The 19,803-nt window shown below is 44.1% G+C and overlaps 2 protein-coding genes across 3 annotated transcripts in view; one reads left to right on the top strand and one right to left on the bottom strand.

The window, feature by feature from the left end:
* The window catches only part of WNT5B (Wnt family member 5B), a 104,849-nt gene that overhangs the window by 46,994 nt on the left and 38,052 nt on the right, over positions 1–19,803 (top strand). The window lies entirely within an intron of this gene.
* On the bottom strand, positions 4,378–7,496 carry FBXL14 (F-box and leucine rich repeat protein 14). The gene is given in 3 exon segments (XM_033117886.1): positions 4,378–4,541; positions 4,544–4,575; positions 5,971–7,496. Coding segments are annotated over 3 exon segments (1,260 nt in total). The 5' UTR covers positions 7,170–7,496; the 3' UTR covers positions 4,378–4,512.

Genomic DNA, 19,803 nt, shown 5'->3' on the forward strand with positions numbered 1-19,803 from the left:
GGACAACCGGGTGACAGATTTGACACTACTAGCTACTTGGGTACCCTATAGCCCATTTACCAACTTGGTTTTTCAGCTTCTTGAATAACCGTATATATGTTTGTGTAACTTAGTGCTTGTTAAATAGTAATAACTTTCAGTATTTGGGTTTTTTCACTCCCAAAGAAAATAGGCTCTGTTTTCCCCCCTTTCTGAAGCGAGGGGTCAGGCGGCGCTTTGCAGTGTCTCAGGGAAAGATCACAGCGCTCCCTGCATGTTGGTCACCCTCTGACGGGATCATTCAGTCTGGAGCAGCCTCGGTTCTGATACTGACTCTTCTATCCCGTAGGCAGGATGTTCAACCGCCAAGCCTCTTTCTCCATTTATGAAATTAAATGTATATTATCTGCCAGATTTGGGAAAACAAAAATTTTGAGACAGAGAAATTGAACACTGGGTGATGCCTAAATTCTCCCAGCAGACCACATCACATCCCACCTGGGTTTCTTTGCTGCCCCCGAGACCCCATTCTTCTCTTCTTTGCAATTGAGAGTACTTTCCACTTTCACAAATGAAAGCAAACTTAAAAGAGTATGTGGCCTTTGTCTTTCAAACAAAGTCAAAGAGGAATGAGATAATAAAAACTTGTCTTTTTAAAAAACTTATGCTTCTCTGGGTTAACAACAGGCAGAGGAGTGCACTTCTACTGTTTCATTGGGGGGAGTACTACACATACCCCCCACTATGGTTAGCTAGTGCTGCATAATTAAGATCTCAAGCTTATTTTCTCTTGCACCTTAACTGGAAGACTTGGCTCTACATAATCCAAGTCTTGTATGTGCTGGGTTGGTACAAGCAACGGGCAAAATCAGAGCACTCCCTGGAAAAGAGGAAAAGACTGAAACTGATCATTTGTGGACATTTTTTACCAGTCATCTAGAAATACCCTTTTCTATCCAAGACCTGAGAGTGTGTATGTGTGTGTACTTACTCCACCTGTGTACTTACCTTTGATGTTCTAAATTAATAGGTGGCACCGATCCAACTACGAATGTCTCATGTTTGACGACATTCACTTTGAAAATTTAACTTGCTACCTAATATTTGAACAAGTCCATTGACAAGAATGAGATAAGTATGTGGCATAAGCATAAGCTTAGCTTTGAATGCAGCTTTCCAATTTCTAATCCTGTGCTTTCCCCTTGCTACACATTATTTAATCAAAAAGCCTCACCCCTGACTCCTCACGGGTTCACAGTGGCACCAAATTTGGGTCTTGCCCTCCACTAAAGGGCTAGAATTAAGTCTTAAAAGGGAAGAGAAAGACAACAGAGAGGACCTACCTAGGAGATGACTTACTGCAGCCCCTTTCTAGAGCAGTGGCTGAGAGCAGAGGCCCAGGCTCTCCTTTAGCAGCCTGGGAAGAGAAGGTTGTCAGAAGCTACAGGATGTCTTGGTTTTGTTTTACAAATCTGATCTTATACTCCAGAGTCCCTTATTCTTTGGAAACACAGTGGTCCCTGGGGGCCACTACCCTTTCCCCTTTGAAAAACTGAGTTCAAATTCTCTAAGGCCAAAGTGGAAGGTTTTACTTCTGTCCCAAAACCATCATCTGTCTAGTAACCACTGCAGGAAAGCAGCAGGCTTTGGGAGGACAGGCCAGGCTTCAGTTTACATATCGTATGTCCTTCTTGAAGAGCAAGTTCTTACCTTTGAAAAGAAACTCCAATAAAAGGAACATTTGCTTTTTCAGATCCTTGTTGCAGATTTGAACCATGAAAGAATAGATCAGTTTGAGTTTCCTTAACTATTTAAGGGTGTACTTACTATAAGTTAGGCAAGCACACTTGTCACTACTGCCAAGTGTGGAATCCATCAAGTATCCCATCCGTCACCCCCCCCCACCCCCCCCCCCCCCCCCCCGTCTCCCCCACGCCTTAGGACTTAGGGATTGGGCAGGAAGGAGTCCATAGGAACAACGCCCAGCACTCTTAGCTAGAGGCCTGCCATGGTCCTTTTGGGGCTGCAGAAACTGTCTGGACCCCACAGTCGCATTTATAGGTAATCTTCAGTACAGACCTTACAGGGCTACTGCCCAGTGAGACTTAGAAAAGAAAGGTGTGTGGAGCCCTTTCTTATTTCCCAGTTTCTCTTGAGGTTTATTACTTCTAGATGATAAAGTTTAGAGTTCCTACTTTGGCTTTTCAGTTCTGACGTTTCAGCAAATACCTGAACCAGGTTTTTTCTGTTATTCTAAAAATTGCCCTTAAGTGAATTCTAACTTTTGGACCTCCCACAAACTGTATCAACTCCTTTTCTTTAGTGCTTCTATTTTTTAAAAGCATTTCTTTCCACTCTTGTAGGTATGGTGGAGAGCCTGTCCCCTTTAAAGTAGTGCCCTGCGGCATGAGCTTATCCACACTGCATTCAAACAACTACCACTCACTTCTGTGAGGTCATCTTACTGGAAAGCAAGGTACGAGCAATAACTGAACCTTCTCATAGAGCAGAAGGGAGCTGGGCTTTAGAAATGGGCCTGGTTTGAGTTCTGGCTCTCCTCCGCTGGTGGCGGGGTGCTTATGGGGAGCAGTATGCTTTATCTGGTAAACAGGATACCTGTTTTCGGCACGTAGCTTTGAGGACTAAAAGGAGAAATTTACAAGTACCATGCAAAGTACCATACAGTGCAAACTGTACACCCTAGGTTCTCAACTCAGACTCTTTTCTTCCTATCCAAAAAAGTTGAGAGATAAGAAGTGAACCTTGACTGATGAAAGTGGTTTATTCATCTTTTCCAGAGACACTCCTAATATATTAAGTATGCCCAGTTCAGGAAGAGGGCTCTCGGCCCATGATCTTAATTTTCAGACAGTAATTTACCAACCTTTAGTCAAGATTATATTTAACCTTTAAAGTAAAAACCAAACAAAACAGAAAAGCAGAAAACCCTTCCGTTTACAGTTGGTAGGATTATTTTGCGGATAAAATGAAGAATGTGAGCATGGAGCCTGAGACTTAGGCAGTGCTCAAATTTTTATTGACTGAATCTATATAGCCAACCACGCAGTCTCGTGGAAGAAGAAAAACCGTCTAAGAACCTATAGCTTGTGTAACCCTCGTGCATTGTAGTGTCAAACACTAAATTAAAAGCTGACCCTAATTCAAAGTCCCTGCTTCTTACTAGGGCTCGCACTTCCCCCCCAGGCAGTAAGCACTGTAACCTCCAAGAGAAGAGAGACCTACACCTTCCCTAAAGAAAAGGAAGATGGATCTAGTGTCAGGCTCAGTTAGACCCAATGTGACGGCTCTCCAAAATCGAACAGTGCTGCTTTTGTGATATGCTTAACAGAAAGCTTGGACATTTTACAAAGCAGTCTTATCCCAAGAGAAACCTAGGTTCTAGCTCTCTTCCTGGAAAGAGGTGCTGATACAAGAAAGTTTTATACTCCTCTTATCAGCTCTTGCTGGGATCAGTATTTTTTGTTTAAAAAATCTCAGACAGCTAAGAAAGACCTATGTGAAACCAAGAATATGAATTACTCCACTGTTGCAGCATTTATACTCTTCTGTTTCCACAGCCCAACCACAGGGTGTCAGGTTATTTAGTTATTGTCTAAAGGGAACGCTTTGCTGGAATTGTTGGTATTCATTTATCTGCCCCAAATTCAGCCTAAGAACCCTCACCCTCAGCTTTGGAAGTGCTTAAAATGCAAATGGACAAGAACTCCTGGCCAACCTCCCCATCCCCCAGGAAGACGCTTAAATACAGCCAGGCCTGGAGGAGAATGTTAAAAAGAGGGCTAGAGCTGCCCTCCTCCTTTCCACCAGGACCCTCACTCACACTGTGAGATTCAGTATGCATGACTGAGCCGGCGAGCAGGGAGCAAGGACAGCGCTCTTTTAACTTTTCTGAACAATGGCTTCAGTTCCCTCCACCCTCAGCATTTCACATTCTCCTACACCCACTCAAAGTGCAAAGAAACCCATCTTTCTTCCCCACTTCCACATCTCAGGACCCATTTTTTGAACAGTACCCCTAGATGTTACTTCCACCAAAAGAAAAATTGGCCACCCTGGGGAAATTGTGACTCTTACAAATCTGGTTTTTAAAAAATGTTTCATTTTGTTCAATTTCTTTAAATTTCCATGTTGTTGACAGTTGAAAACCAAGAATTATATAAATCTCCAATCTAATCACATTTCTAGAAACAAAACATTTAGATGTCAGTAGTAAACCTTATACAGAATAAATGTTTAACTGTGAGCTTACTCATAGCACAGAGGATGCACGGAAGTCTACACCTTATTTCCTTTTACTTGAAAGCACACAGACAGCACCTGACTTTAGCATGTACCCAAACACACACTGCCTTCAAAATAATTCACAAATACAAGGTTTTTTGTTTTTTTTCAAAAACATACTTCATATTTCCTCTTTTATTATATAAATATCAGTTTAACCTTTTACTGTAAGAATATAAATGTTTTAAGAGGATCTTTGTTATTATTTATACAAATTCACAAACAGTATAATTACTTGATAAAGGTCTCTGGATTTCTTTAACTCCATGGTCTCGCATGTTGCTGTGGAGGATTCTAAAAAAATAAACAAACAAACAAAAAAATCCAACAAAAATATACATCCTACTCAAAAGCGATTTTTTTTAAAGCCACAAGCCCCAACCCCACCAAAATAAAGTCATCTACTCCATTTCATTTAGAAACAGAATTTTTTAAAACCCACAACTCCCATTTTATTAACACAACAGAGATAAGACATGAATTTCAGTGTCCTCCCCTTCACATTACAGCCCCAGGGGCTCTGTAGGCCAACTCTGCTCCTCTGCTTCCAACAGGAAGCCTCACTGTGGGACCTTTTTTGGGGGAAACTTGGAAGAGGGTGAGGGTAGGGCAGAATTTGCATATATAATAATCATTTGCAAGACATCTCAAACAAACAAACAAACAAACAAAAAAGTCCAACTCTCTTTTCTCCCACACATTTGTGCTATAAATTAAGTCAAGATTTAGGAACATCGTTGGGCCCTCAAATCCCAATGGACAAGGAGAAAAAGAAAAGCATAGCCAGAATGTGGAAGCGGGACATACTGGATGGACAGGGTTTGGGAAGAAGCCAAAACAAAAACGTACAAACCCAATGGGCATCTTTCCAGTCTAGGCACAAAAATGTTTTAGTTTCAAAATATCTCTCTTGTAGAATTCCAGGGCTTCAGAGAAAAAAGTAAACTAAAACGAGGTAGCCAGACATATATATATATATGTGTGTGTGTGTGTGTGTGTGTGTGTGTGTATATATATATATATAAAGCTTATATATATATATATATATATATATGTAGAATATATTCAGCAGAAAAAAAAGACCATGTTTCAAATTTCTTCAGAAAAAGAAAAGGAAAAAAAGACAATAAAAATGAAATGAACGTGAATAACAGTACTGTAAAAAAAGAAGTGATGAGAAGAGAGTGGGGATTAGTTACAAAGTGGAAGAAGGGTGAAAAGGCCGTTGTAGTTGGGTTTGCTTTCATACATTTCAAAATAAAAACCAGATCACAGTATTCAAATGAAAGCTTAAGTGAAGGCAGACATTTTCCTCAACTCCCCAGGGTCGAGAGGACTAGTTACTCCCCACCCCCACCCCCATTTTCAAATGCAACGCAATGGGGATACAGTAGCTCAATCAGCCCTCTGTCCCCCAGTAGAGAGGAGTGGGTGGGTAAGTAGCTGAGTCCCTCTCTCCATCCTCAGGCTAAAAAAGAGGGGAGTTCGATAGGGCTAGCAGAGGAACCCCAGATGCAATGAATGGACGCGTAGTGGGGAGAAAATGAGCCTGAGGCTTCGTGTCACTGCCCCCATCTCATCCACTGCAGTGATCTACGTATGTATAAGTGTGTGTGGACTGAGGGGGGCGTGGTGCTGACAGGAGGACGAACAGGGCGGGGCAAGGGGAGCCGGTGCTGCCGCCCTCACCTGACCTTCTCACTGTCCGTCATCTGCCAGAGTCCCAGGTTGAGTACCTTGAGGCAGGGCAGCTGCGTGATGCGCTCCAGGCCGCGCTTGGTGATTCGGGTACAGCCATACAGGTCTATGCCAGTGAGCTGGCTTAGGTGCTCAGCAATCAGCTCCAGGCCCTTGTCCGTGATTCGCACGCACTGTCCGATGTTGAGCGTGCGCAGCCCGTGCATCTGCCGCACCATGCGGTTGATGCCATCATCGCTGATGTGGCAGGAGCAGAGGGAGAGAGACTTGAGGCCGTCCAGCCCCTGCGCTATGTAAGCCAGACTCTGGTCCCCCACCTTGTCACAGAACGACACATCCAGCCCGGAGAGGCGCAGGCTACCCATGGCCAGATGCATGATGCCCGTGTCACTGATGTTGTCGCAGGAGCGCAGGTTAAGGCTGCGGAGGCTGCCCATGTGCGACAGGTGCAGGAGGCCCGCGTCCGAGATGCCTCCGCAGAAGCTGAGGTTGAGGAGCCTCAGGCCCGTCAGCCCCCGGGAGATGTGCTTTAGAGAAAGATCGGTGAGCTTCTGACAGTCCTGCAGCGTGAGCTGTTCCAGGCCCAGGCAGCCCTCGGCCGCGCTGCGCGTCATGCCGGCCAGGTGCCCAATGCCCACATCCGAGAGGTGTCGGCAGCTGCGGAGATTAAGGCTCTTGAGGCGCTGCAGGCCCCAGGCGATGAGCAGGAGGCCGGTGTTGGTGATGTTGCTGCAGCCCCCCAGCTCCAGAACCTCCAGGCCCTTGAGGTACTGCGCTATGCGGCCCAGGCTGCTGTCGGTGATCTGCTTGCAGAGGCTCAGGTTGAGGGCGCGCAGCGAACTGATCTCCTGCACAAACGCGTGGCCCAGTCCGTTGTCGGTGAGGTTGTAGCAGCCGCTCAGGTTGAGGCTCTCGATGTTGGCCATGCCCTGGATCACGTAGCTGAGGCTGCGGCGTAGGCTCAGGATCTGCACCCGGCGGATGCCCCGGGCCTGCAGGCTGGGGAACAGCGACGGGTTGGCCCGGCGCAGGTGCAGCTTGGCCTCCACCCCCCGCCACACCGACTTGTGGTAGGCGGCGTCCCGCCAAGCCGTGCACACCTGCGCCGCGCGCCCCTTGTCCCGGACGTCCAGGTAGCCGAAGATCATGGCCAGCAGCTCGGGGAACAAGCATGAGATGTGGGTCTCCATCTTCCTCCTCCCCCCTCCGCGGCGCCGGGGGGAGGAGGCGACGAGAGCGGTTCGCCCTGGCCGCCGCCGCCTCGGGCCCAACGGACGGCCCCTCCCCGCCTTCCGGCTCCGGCTGCCGCCGCCGCTCCTCCTCCTGGTCCGTCCGTCCTTCCTTCCTTCCTGCCGGCTTCGCCTCCCTTCCCTTCCCTCCCCCCCGCCCCGGGCTCCGCTCGGTCCTCACATCCCGGGCGGGGAAGGCGCCCCTCACTCACTCCCCAGACGGCCGGGCCGCCGCCGCCGCGCCGCCGCCTGGGGTCTAACCACGCCGCGTTCGGGCCGCGCCGCTCCGCCCGCGCCGCCGCCGCTCCCACGCCCCCTGCCGCATCCTCCGCCTCCTGCCACTGCCACTGCCAGTGCCGCCGCCGCCGCTGCTCCGGGCCGGCGGGCCGCGAGGGGCCCAGAGGGCTGCGCGCACGGGCTCCGGGCGCCGAGGAGGCTTCCTGCTGCCTTTGTCTCTCGTCCGCTTTTCAAACCTCCCAGCCCGGGCCGCCCGCACTCCGCCGCCCAGGCGGGGGGACCAGGAGGCCACTCTGGGCCACCGGGCGCACGCTTCCTCGCCCTTGCCGTCCGCTGGCAGTTGGGAGCTGCCGGCCCGGCACGGAGGACGCGGCGGCCGGGCGGCCGGAGCGCGGCTCGGCGCGGACCCCGGGGCGAGCAGGCGGGCGGCGCCGTTGGTAGCGTCCGGGACGTACCCCTCAGCTCGACTGCTCCTTCGCGCGGCCCTCCTCCCTTCGTGCTCCCCCCGCGCGCTCGGCGCAATGGTACGAGCCTGCGCTGCCGGAACTGTCGGAGCCGTTACCCTGGAAACCGTGTTCGGCCTCTCCCCTTCCTTGGGTTTTAACCCTGTAGGTGCCATTTGAGAGCGGCTGTCAGCCAAGCTCTTCCCCACCCTTCTCCTTTTCACCCCGTAGCCCGCTATTGAGCCATTCCCTTTCTGGGCCACGCCCCAACCTTGCTGCTCCTCTTTTTCTTTGCTACTGACGTCTGCACAGATTTTTCCCATAGCTTACCCGACAGTTCCTGACCCTTACTTTACACCCGTCTCCCTTTTATTATCCCTGCAAGACCCTCCTCCCAGTAGTAGTACTTAATAATCATCCCCTAGTCTCCTTCCCTTTTTTTTTTTTAACTGTCCCTAAGGCTCCTTAGCACTTATCTGTTCTCACACCATCAGTTCTCCCCAGGGGGTTGTTTCCTACGATTCCTTTCTCTCCAGTCCTTACCCTAAATTACGGAGAAACTCAGCTGTATTCATTCATACCTTAGCTTAACACTGACCCTCTCCAGTCCTTGTTCTAGATTTATCCCTTACTACTTCCTTCTAGCATGTGCTGGGTGTTTCCAGACACCGCTGTGAGTGTGTTTCCCTCAGTGCTTTATATACCCAAACTTCCCTCCACTTCCGCACTTTGCCGCTGAACTGGAAACTGTCTGAGCGCTCCAGATGCCCAGGCACCTATTCAGCCCGCTTTGCACTTAGAAGGCAGCAGCCTTTCCCTTAGCCTTGTTTTATGATCTTTTTCTTTCTTACCAGTCTCTTGGACTATATATACTCTGTATGGCCCAATTATGCTGATAGTCAATTTATTTGTGTGTGACAATACAGATTTACTTCTTTATAAACTAGAATGACTATTGGACTTGGTTTAAGGTGCTCCAGCAAATGTCTGTTTGTTTATAAACTTGTTTTATGGAACCGGGCTGTATGCTCTTCTAAAATGTGGTTCCTGGGTCTTAAATGCCCACAGACAGGATAGGATATCAGAGACTCCTGTTAACCACCCCCAAACCAAGAATTTTTGAATCAGAGAAAATGACCCTCTATATTTTTAATGAATTTGTGGATCCATACAACAAAATACAAGACAACCTGATTTAGCTATCAAAAAGGAAAATGGTTTCATTGCTTCTTTGAGGACCTGAACAAGATTTTGAATGGGCTCCATTTTCAGCATAGGAGATTATTATTTTTTGGCCGCTTCTCTTTTGCCCAAGAGACCAGTACTAGACCAAGTACATACAGATTCACTAATACGCATAATATATTTTAGACCCCCACCTACCCACCTCTCCTGTTCCTAAATCAGGAAATACAGAAGCAAAAATTCTTCCAAGTTTGCTACCTCACCCACATTACACATGGTGTGAGGCCCATAGATGTTTTATAACCATCCGGAAATAATAGACTATACTGTTAGTCATCCAGAGGATTCTAGATGTGCTGTGGCAATAAGTGTCACAATCCTGGGGCATACCTGGGCTAATACTCTTCCTAGAGTGTATCTAGACTCGTTATTGTCTCAAGTCACTTCTGCCTAAACTTTTCCCTTGAACTCTGTGAAAGTCACTGTTGTTTCGATGTAGATGTGTTTGTATTTATGTCAGGGTCTTAATCCAAAACACTTTAATCCTCCTTAACACAAAACAAAGTGCTAGACCACACTAGGGAGAGGGGGAGGGGGAATTTCTAGACTAAGGGCCTGACCTAAAGAGAAGGAGGAGCCTAGGGGATTTTTCTCCTCTAGACAGGCCATTATTCTCAAGTCTGAAGAATCATTCAGAGGTGATGGAAGCACTTTCTCTAAAAGTTGGCCACCTGGTCCTAGATCTAGCAAAACTTTTCTTAAGTTGAACTCTAGAGTTTTATTAATATAGAACCTTTCATTTAAGACATTCAAACAAATATTACAAGGATTTCCAGCAACGTGATTATTTTCATGTTCAATAAATATGAAAGTAAATATCAAGAGGCCTCTAAGAAAATGAACATTAGTGGGGAAAAAGAAGTGTGGCATTGAATGAGCCCTGTGCCGTCTGGAGACCTGGTGACTTTATGGCATTGAGGAAATGACTCCCTTTCTGGGACTCAGTTTCCTCTAGCTTAGTCCTGCTATCTCTTTAGCCCTGGGAGTATACAATGTCCCTAATGCAGGCCAGAGATTAAGAATATTTTCACGTGCAGTGGCTTCTTGGGGGTTTTGGTCTAGGCTCAGATTTGGAACACAAAAATAGAGGGTATTATGGACCAGAGACTCTGATGGTCTGGAAAAGATGTATACCAAAGTAGAAAATCGTGGATAGCTGTATGTACTGTAAGGACAGGTTGAGATTTTTGTATACAATTCAACAAGTTGAAACCAGAATGAATTTTTTTCCGAATGAGCTATGAACTTCTGCTTAGAAGCAGAAATGATAGCCTTGTGGAAGGAGTCTCTCCAAAACTTTACCAAGAATCTTAAAGAAACTAGATTTTCAGATAGGGTGTTTTTTTCACCTGGGAGGAGCCTGGGGAAATTGAGAAGCCCAACCTAAATGTCAAGTTTACTTAAGGATGTATGCTTCCTCATTCAGATAGGGACCATCTGGCAGAAAAGATCAGAAGAAATCTGTAGCTTTTTAAACTCTTCGTTCAAAAATATAAATAGTTGGCCCTTGAACAACATGGTGTGAACTGTGCAGGTCCACTACAACTCGGATTTTTTGCGATAAATACACAGTTGGCCCTCCGAATCCCCAGGTTTTGCGTCTGAAGAGTCAATCAACCATGGATCGAAAACAGTATTTTCCATCTACAGATGGAAATCCACGATGCAGAGAGCTCATTGTGTGCTGCATTGTTCTGCACCATTTTATATAAGGGACTTGAGCATCCATGGATTTTAGTTAGTATCCCTGGGTGTCCTGGGACCAGTTACCTCCTGCGGATAGGATACCAAGGGACAGTAGTTAAGGTTTGGGGGAGTCAGAAATTATACACGGATTTTCCACTACATGGAAGTCAGTTCCCCTAACCCCATGTTGTTTAAGGGTCTACTGTACACCCACAAATAGTGACCCAGAGTCTAGCTGATGGGTGTTGAATCAAAGGAGTTAAGATATTTTTTGGGTTTTGTATTAACTCTAACATATCCATGTCACAATGCCTGCTATATGGTAGGCACTCTGTAAATGTTGTGAACTGAAATGAATGAGAACAATAATAACAAAACTATCTTTATGAAAGGCTTCAAACATATCACAACTTCTCCAAGTGTTCTGGACCACCAATAGCAATGGATAAGTGAGGTTTATAAAATGGTGCCTTTTTAACTACTTTCCAACTTCAAGATTTCTCGAGAGCAAATTCTCTATATTCTGAATATTTCTAAACAGGAGAGTCTCTTGGGGCATCTCTTGGTTAGAATATTAAAAATAAGAGAGGAGGAGGACTTGATTCACTGACTGCAAATAGAAGATTTAAGCAGCAACAAGAAACCCAAATAACCTGTTTTGAAAATGGGCAAAGGCTGATCACTGCGCTGTGCACCTGAAGCTGAATGATAATGAATGCCAACTATGATTATATATATATATATATGTATATATATATATATGTATGTATATACTTACAAGAAGCGAGTACAGCATTAGGAATAGAGACAGTGGAAATGTAATGGCTGTGTATGATGTCAGGGGGATGGTGGATGGGGGGCAGGGGGTTCACACAGTGTGAGGGATATAAATGATAAACGTTTAAGTATTACTTTGTCTTGTGCACCTGAAACTAATTTAAAAAATAAAATAAATAATTTAAATTCAAAACTTAAAAAAAAATGGGTAAAGGACTTGAATAGACATTTCTCCAAAGAATATATATACAAATGTCCAACAAGCAAATGAAGATGCTTAATGATTTGCATTCGTTAGTGAAATGCAAACCAAAACCACAGGAAGAGATCACCTCACGCTCATTAGGATGGCTACTATTAATAAACTAAGTGTTGGTGAGGATGTAGAGAAATTGGATACACTGTTAGTGGGAATGTGCAGTGGTACAGCTGCTGTGGAAAACAGTGTGGCAGTTCCTTAAAAACTTAACAGTAGAACTACGTACCTGTGACCCAGCAGTCCCACTTCCAAGTATACTCGTGTATCCGCAGGAAACGAAAGCAGAGTCTTGGAGAGATATTCATACACCATGTTCATAGAAACATTATTCACAGCAGCCAAAAGGTGGAAGCAACCCAAGTGTCCATCGATGGATGAACGAATAAAGAAATGTGGTGTGTACATATAATGGTATATTATTCAGCCTTGAAAAGGAAGGAACTCCTATCACATGCTATAGTGTGAATGAACCTTGAGGACATTATGCTAAGTGAAATCAGCCAATCACAAGAAGACAAATACTGTGTGATTCCACTTATAAGAGGTGCCTAGAGCAGTCAAACTCATAGAAACAGAAAGTGGAATAGTAGCCTCCTAGGGGCTAGGGAGAGGGGGAAATGAGGAGCTGTTGTTTATTGGGTGTAGAGTTTCAGTTTTGCAAGATGAAAAAGTTCTGGAGATTTGTTGCACAATGTGAATACATTTAACACTACTGAACTGTACACTTACAAATGGGTAAGATGGTAAATTTTGTTATATGCATTTTACGAAAAGATTTAAACAGAACAAATATATTGAAATAAAGATGCAAGTGAAAAGGAAAAATAGGTGAACTTGTTCTCATGTCAACAAATTGCCAGAAACACTATCAGATATTTGTTTAATCTTTCCAAATTATTAGTTTGCTATATCCTGTAAACATGGCCTTTACCACAATAAAAATAAGTAGTTAGAGCCCTCTGCGGAGGACTATACACGCTGTTGTCCAAACGGGAAAAACTCAGGAGACTGAAAGGAGGTACTACTATTAACCATGTCCAGATGAATGGCCACTCCCTCCTTCCACTCTGGAAGTGAGAAACTTGTAATTTGCCACTTTTGAGTGTTAACTTTAATATGTTTTTTCATATTTTCAGGCTCCAGATGAAAGGATTAGAAATACTTTGACAGAATAATCCCAAATATCAGCTATTATTGGTTAATATTAACAAGCACCATAGGTACTTGTTACAAAACAGGTAGCTATGATAACCCTAAAAAAAAAAAAAAGAGGCTGTGCTGTAAATGTAGCCTTCTCTACAGCACTGAAGATTTTAATTTTTTTTTTTTAAATTGGGGAATATTGGGGAACAGTATGTTTTTCCAGGGCCCATCTGCTCAAAGTCAAGTTACTTTCAATCTAGTTGTGAAGCGCGCTGCTCACTGGCCCATGTGGGAATCGAACCTGCGACCTGGGTGTTATGAGCACTGCACTCTAACCAACTGAGCTAACCGGTCTCCCTGAACATTTTAATAGGTGGGTTTTCAATCATTCAATCATTTGGAAAATAGTAATACAATTTTTGTGCATGCTGTGCTATAAAGTAGACAAAGATGTTGAAGTGATGTGTCTGCCTTTAAGGGTTTAGGACCAGCAATAAGCCAACAAACACCGCTGGCAGTGACCGTATTTATTAGTGTTACGGTGCCAACAGAGTGATCGAAATAAAATGTTTCCGTTTAGAGGATCACCATGGGGACGCCTGGAATTTGAATAGGTGTTGATGGGAGGAAGGGCATTGCAGAGCATGGAAAGTTATTAAGAGAACAGGATGAAGTTTTTCCTTTCTTGTTTAGAAAAAAATAACGCTGTGACAGCAACCATACTTTGTCACACAGTATTATGGTTCTTCCATACTGAGGCATCAGTTAGGTTAATTTTAAGAATCACCTTTTCAAAGAATTCTTAGCTTGCGTTTTTTGTTTGTTTTCAAGAATAAGGAAGCTTTAACGCTTCGTTATCTGGAGTTGGAATTCAGTAACTGAAGTCAGAACTTTTTAGTTCATGGTTTGGACTTTGCTGCTGTTTTTACAACCAAGATTCCCTTGAAAAAAAAAATACAGTTTTTAATTGGCTATCTCATTTGTCCAGTTCACCCCTTTCTGACGAGAGCTTGGTGTTACACCTCCAGGCAGGGATGGAGAAAGGTTTCCATTCAAGGTTTTGCCTGGCTCCTGGGAAGGTCCTGGTGCAAGGGTGGCTTCCGTGCTGTCTCTCTTGACTGCCTGTGACATGAGGGCCTCTTAACACACCTCGGTTTCTAAGGCAGCCTGTGAGCTAAATGCACACCAGACTTGGAGTCTGAAGTTGTGCATCAGAACCCTAGATTTCCCATTACAGTTGCATGACCTATGGCAAAGTGACTTAAATTCTTTGAGCTTCAATTTTCTCATCTATAAAAATCAAAGTAATTTTTGTTCATAGAGCTATTATGAGAACTCATAGAGAAAAAAAATCCATGAGAGAAAGGAGAAGCCTGGTGTAGAACCTGGCACACAGTAGGGACCTAATAAATGCTGTTTCTTTCTTTCTTTTTTTTTTAAATGAATGCATTGTGGGGGGAAAGAACCCACCCAGGTGATCCCTCAAATTGTACAGATACACGTTTGCTGACAGTTAAACATTTTTTAAACGTTTCCTGTTTTTAAGAAATATGCAGGTTAAAGGAGTGGAAACAGCAATAAGTGCAAGAGCATAATAAAATGATCTTTCACTTAGAGCAAACCATGTACCCCTTTGCACCTCATTTTCTCCTCTGTAAGTCAAGAAGAGTAGCGTGTTCCATTAAGTCACCAGGAAATAGTCCCAAACTCCTCTTCTTCCAGGAAGATATCCATTCTGCTGTCCTTGACCTATCTTTCCACTACCAACTCTCACACTTTCTTTTGTTTAGAGCAGTGGTTCTCAAACTTGAATATGCATCAAAATAACTTTAAAGGCTTCTGAGTCAGAAGGTCTGGGGTGGGGCCTGAGAATTTGCATTCCTAGCAAGTGATGCTATGTTGCTGACCTCTGCCCACAGCACTGAGCACCTCCTACTACCCCCTTTTCTTACTTTAAAACTTTTGTTAAATTATATGCAAAGTCTCTCCCTTTTTAGTAAAATAAAAGTAACGTAGAAAAGAAACTATGAGGTGTGATCAAACAATATGGTGAATGTTTAAATAAAAAAATTTATTATATTGGCCGGCCTGGTGGCTCAGGCGGTTAGAGCTCCATGCTCCTAACTCCGAAGGCTGCCAGTTCGATTCCCACATGGGCCAGTGGGCTCTCAACCACAAGGATGCCGGTTCAACTCCTCGAGTCCCGCAAGGGATGGTGGGCTGCGCCCCCTGCAACTAGCAACGGCAACTGGCCCTGGAGCTGAGCTGCGCCCTCCACAACTAAGACTGAAAGGACAACAACTTGACTTGGAAAAAAGTCCTGGAAGTACACACTGTTCCCCAATAAAGTCCTGTTCCCCTTCCCCAGTAAAATCTTTAAAAAAAAAAAAAACACAAAACAACATATGAGGTGCAATAAAAAAATAAGTGAATGTTTAAATTTTTAAAAAATTTATTACAGTAAAAGATATATTGCCATTAATCCCCCTCAAAATATGCCCCCTCACTTTGAACACCCTTTTCCCATTGTTCTTGCCACTTTCTGAAGCAGTTCTGTAAGTCTTCTTTCATGTCTTTAGTCTCGCTGCCTCGATGTCCTAAATCAATTCAAAACGTTTACCTTTTTTTTTTAAAACATTTTATTGGGGAAGGGGGACAGGACTTTATTGGGGAACAGTGTGTACTTCCAGGACTTTTATTTTCTAAGTCAAGTTGTTGTCCTTTCAATCTTAGTTGTGGAGGGTGCCGTTCAGCTTCAAGTTGTTGTCCTTTCAGTCTTACTTGTGGAGGGTGCAGCTCAGCTCCAGGTCCAGTTGCTGTTGCTAGTTGCAGGGGGCGGAGCCCACCATCCCTTGCGGGAGTCGAACTGGCAACCTTGTGGTTGAGAGGATGCGCTCCAACCAACTGAGCCATCCGGGAGCTCAGCGGCAGCTCAGCTCAAGGTGCCGTGTTCAATCTTAGTTGCAGGGGGTGCTGCCCACCATCCCTTGCGGGACTCGAGGAATTGAACTGGCAACCTTGTGGATGAGAGAGCCCACTGGCCCATGTGGGAATCGAACTGGCAGCCTTTGGTGTTAGGGAGCATGGAGCTCTGACAGCCTGAGCCACTGGGCCGGCCCCCGCGTATGTTGTTTTTTTACCCCCATTTTTTGTCTTTTAGATCATAAGCTCCTCTGATATGAAGACTAAATTTTTTCCCCAGTGATGTATTAAAAAGAACCTAGGTTTAGTAGCCAGATAGGTTCTGAGTTAAAATCTTCTTGACTGTGTCACTTTTTAGCTCTGTGTCTTTGAATGAGTTATTTAACCAGTTGGAGCCTTGGTTTTCTTGTCTGTGAAATGGGACTAGTGCTTTACATATCTTGGGAGTTTTGAGAGGATTAAATGGGATAACCTCCCAGTGCACTTCTTGATCATAATGAAAATAGTTCATATTTATTGAGCATTTATTGTGTGTTATACATTATTTTAAGGTCTTCACATATATGAACTTATCTATTCTTCACAATATCTAATCTTCATACTGTGAAGACGTTTCCATTATTATCTCCATTTTACAGAAAATAAAACTGTGGCATAGAGAGAGAACTTGAGCTCAAGATCAAGCATCTGACTGAAGTGAAATTTGATGTCTGTAGTCTACAACTATTAATAGAAACCCCATTCTAAACCATTGTGTTTTGCTGATTTAACAGTGTAAGTTTAGCATCCCACCTTACTAGGATGCAGTTACTATGTGGCACCAAATCAAGAAGGGTCCATGAAAGTAATGGTTAACAGTGAATGAGAGGACTTCCAGTCAAGGTGGAAAAGTAAGAAAATGCTATGCTCACCTCCTCCCATGACCACATCAAATTACAACGAAATTACAGAACAGCCACCCTTGAGAACCACCTGAAGACTAGCTGAACAGAACTCCTATAACTATGGATATAAAGAAAAAGCCACATCAAGACTGGTAGGAGGGGTACAGACACAAAACGGGCTGGTTCCACACCGATGTGTGGTGTTAAGAATCAGCAGGGAAAGACAGTCTACTGACTTGGAGAAGATATTTGCCGATAATACATCTGATAAGGAATTAGTATCCAAAATTTAGAAATAACTCATACAACTCAACACCAAAAAAACCAATCCAATTAAAGAAATGGGCAGAGGCTATGTAGATGGCAAATACACATATGAAAAGATGCTCAGCATCACTAATCATCAGAGAAATGGAAATAAAAACCACAATGAGATAACACTTTACTTGTGTCAGAATGGCTATCATCAATAAATCAACAAACGACAAGTGTTGGCGAGGATGTAGAGAAAAAGACCCCTTGTGCACTGTTAATGGTATTATAAATTGGTGCAGCCACTATGGAAAACAGTATAGAGGTTCCTCAAAAACTTAACAATAGAACTACCTTATGACCCAACAATTCCTTTCCTGGGTATTTATCCAAAGAAATCCAAAACACTAATTCAAAACAATATATGCACCCCTATGTTTACTGCAGCGTTATTCCAATAGCCAAGATACGGAAACAACCAAAATGCCCATCAAGGGCATCGGATGAAGAAATTGTGGTACATTTATACAGTGGAGTATTAGTCTGCCATAAAGAAAGAATGAAATCATACCATTTGCAACAACGTGGATGGATCTAGAGGATATTATGCTAAGTGAAATAAGGTAGATTGAGAAAGACATATACCATGTGATCTCACTTATGTGTGGAATCTAAAGAACAGAATAAACAAACAAAACAGAAATAGACTTATAGATAGAAAGAACAAACTGATGGTTGCTAGACGGGAGGAGGGTTGGGGGATGGGTGAGAAAGATGACGGGATTAGGAAGTACAAATTGGCAGTCACAAAATAGTCATGGGTGTGTGGCCCATTGGCTCAGGTGGTTGGAACACTGTGCTCCTAACGCGGACTTTGCCAGTTACATACAGTATGGGGAATATAGTCAGTAATGTAAAAACTATGTATGGTGTCAGATGGGTACTAGACTTATTGGGGGGAATCACTTCATAAGTTATGGAAATGCCTAACCACTGCTGTACACTTGAAACTAATAAAATAATATTGAGGGGGCTGGCCCGGTGGCTCAGGTGGTTGGAGCACCGGGCTGCTAATGCTGAGGTTGCCGGTTCAATTCCCACATGGGCCAGTGAACTGCGCCCTCTACAGCTAAGATTGTGAACTACGGCTCTCCCTGGAGCTGGGCTGCCATGAGCAATGGGAGGTTGACATGAGCTGCCGAGGGCTGCTGTGTGCTGCCATAGGCTGCTGTGTACTGCCATGAGTGGCCGGTGGCCATTGTGAGTGGCCAGCAGCCAGCGTGAGTGGCTGGCAGCTGGCGAAAGCTGCCATGAGCTGCTGTGAGTGGCCAACCAACACCCGCCGACCGACTGCCCCAGCTGGGTGGAGTGCAAGGCTCATAATACCAGCATGGGCCAGGGAGCTATGCCCTAACACAACTAGACTGAGAAACAATGGCTTGAACCGGAGTGGGGGTGAGGGAGAGGCAGAAGAAGAGGAAAAAAAATTGAATATCAACTATAATTTCATAATACGAGGTCAGAAAATTAAGTTCACGAACTCATCCTAGAAAAAGTGCTACACACCTCATTGCTGAATGTCATTACGGTCACCTTCAAAGTTCTCCCCTTGGGAGGCTATGCGCTGATGCCAGATGCCAGTTTCAAAGCAGTTTTGGAACTCTTTCTGGAATGGCCATCAGAGCTGTTGTCATAGTCCCCTTGATGTCCTGAATGTCATCAAAATGTCTTCCTTTCAATATTTCCTTTATCTTTGGGTAAAGGAAGGAGTTATTGGGGGCCAGATCAGATGAGTAGGGAGGGTGTTCCAGTACAGTTATTTGTTTATTGGCTAAAAACTCCCTCACAGACAGTGCTGTGTAAGCTGGTGCATTGTTGTGATGCAAGAGCCATGAATTGTTGACGAAAAGTTCAGGTCGTCTAACTTTTTCACACAGCCTTTTCAGCATTTCCAAATAGTAAACTTGGTTAACTGTCCAGTTGGTACAAATTCATAATGAATAATCCCTCTGATATCAAAAAAGGTTAGCAACATTGTTGCAACAAGTTTGCTAACATAATTGTCGGACCTTGTATATATTCATTCATGGGATGTAAAGTACAGGATAGGGAATATAGTCAATGGTATTGTAATAGGCACAGGATAGTAAACTTGGTGGGGTTATCATTTTGTGAGTGGTATAAATGTCTCGTCATTATGTTGTTTTATACACCTAAAACTAATAATTAAAAAAAAAAATCAAGAGGGATATCTCAGCTGTGGAGGTCCCCCTGAGGAGTGAGGGGTCCTAAACATGCCCAGGAGTCCAATGCCAGGAAGAGGATTTCCCACAATATCTGGCTGTGAGAATCAGCGGGGATTCAGTCTAGGTGAGACAGAAGGCTGCTGTACACACAGGCATCCTCTTAAAGGGCCTGAAATCAATGATACCTTCAGACAAATGAAAATTAAAATACAATGACCCCAAATGTATGGGACACAGCCAAAGCAGTTCTAAGAGAGAAATTTATAGCAATGCAGTCCTACCTCAAAAAACAAGAAAGAAATCTCAAATAAACAATCTAACCTTAAACCTAAAGGAACTAGAAAAAGATGAGCAACAACAACAAAAAGCCTTAAGTGAGTAGAAGAAGGAAATAATAAAGATCAGAGCAGAAACAAATGAAATGGAGTCTGAAAAACAAAAAGGAAAATATCAATGAAACCAATAGCTGGTTCTTTGAAAAGATAAACAAAATTGATAAAC

The sequence above is a fragment of the Rhinolophus ferrumequinum genome, chromosome 10, assembly GCF_004115265.2.
Source record: "Rhinolophus ferrumequinum isolate MPI-CBG mRhiFer1 chromosome 10, mRhiFer1_v1.p, whole genome shotgun sequence".
Lineage (NCBI taxonomy): Eukaryota > Metazoa > Chordata > Mammalia > Chiroptera > Rhinolophidae > Rhinolophus > Rhinolophus ferrumequinum.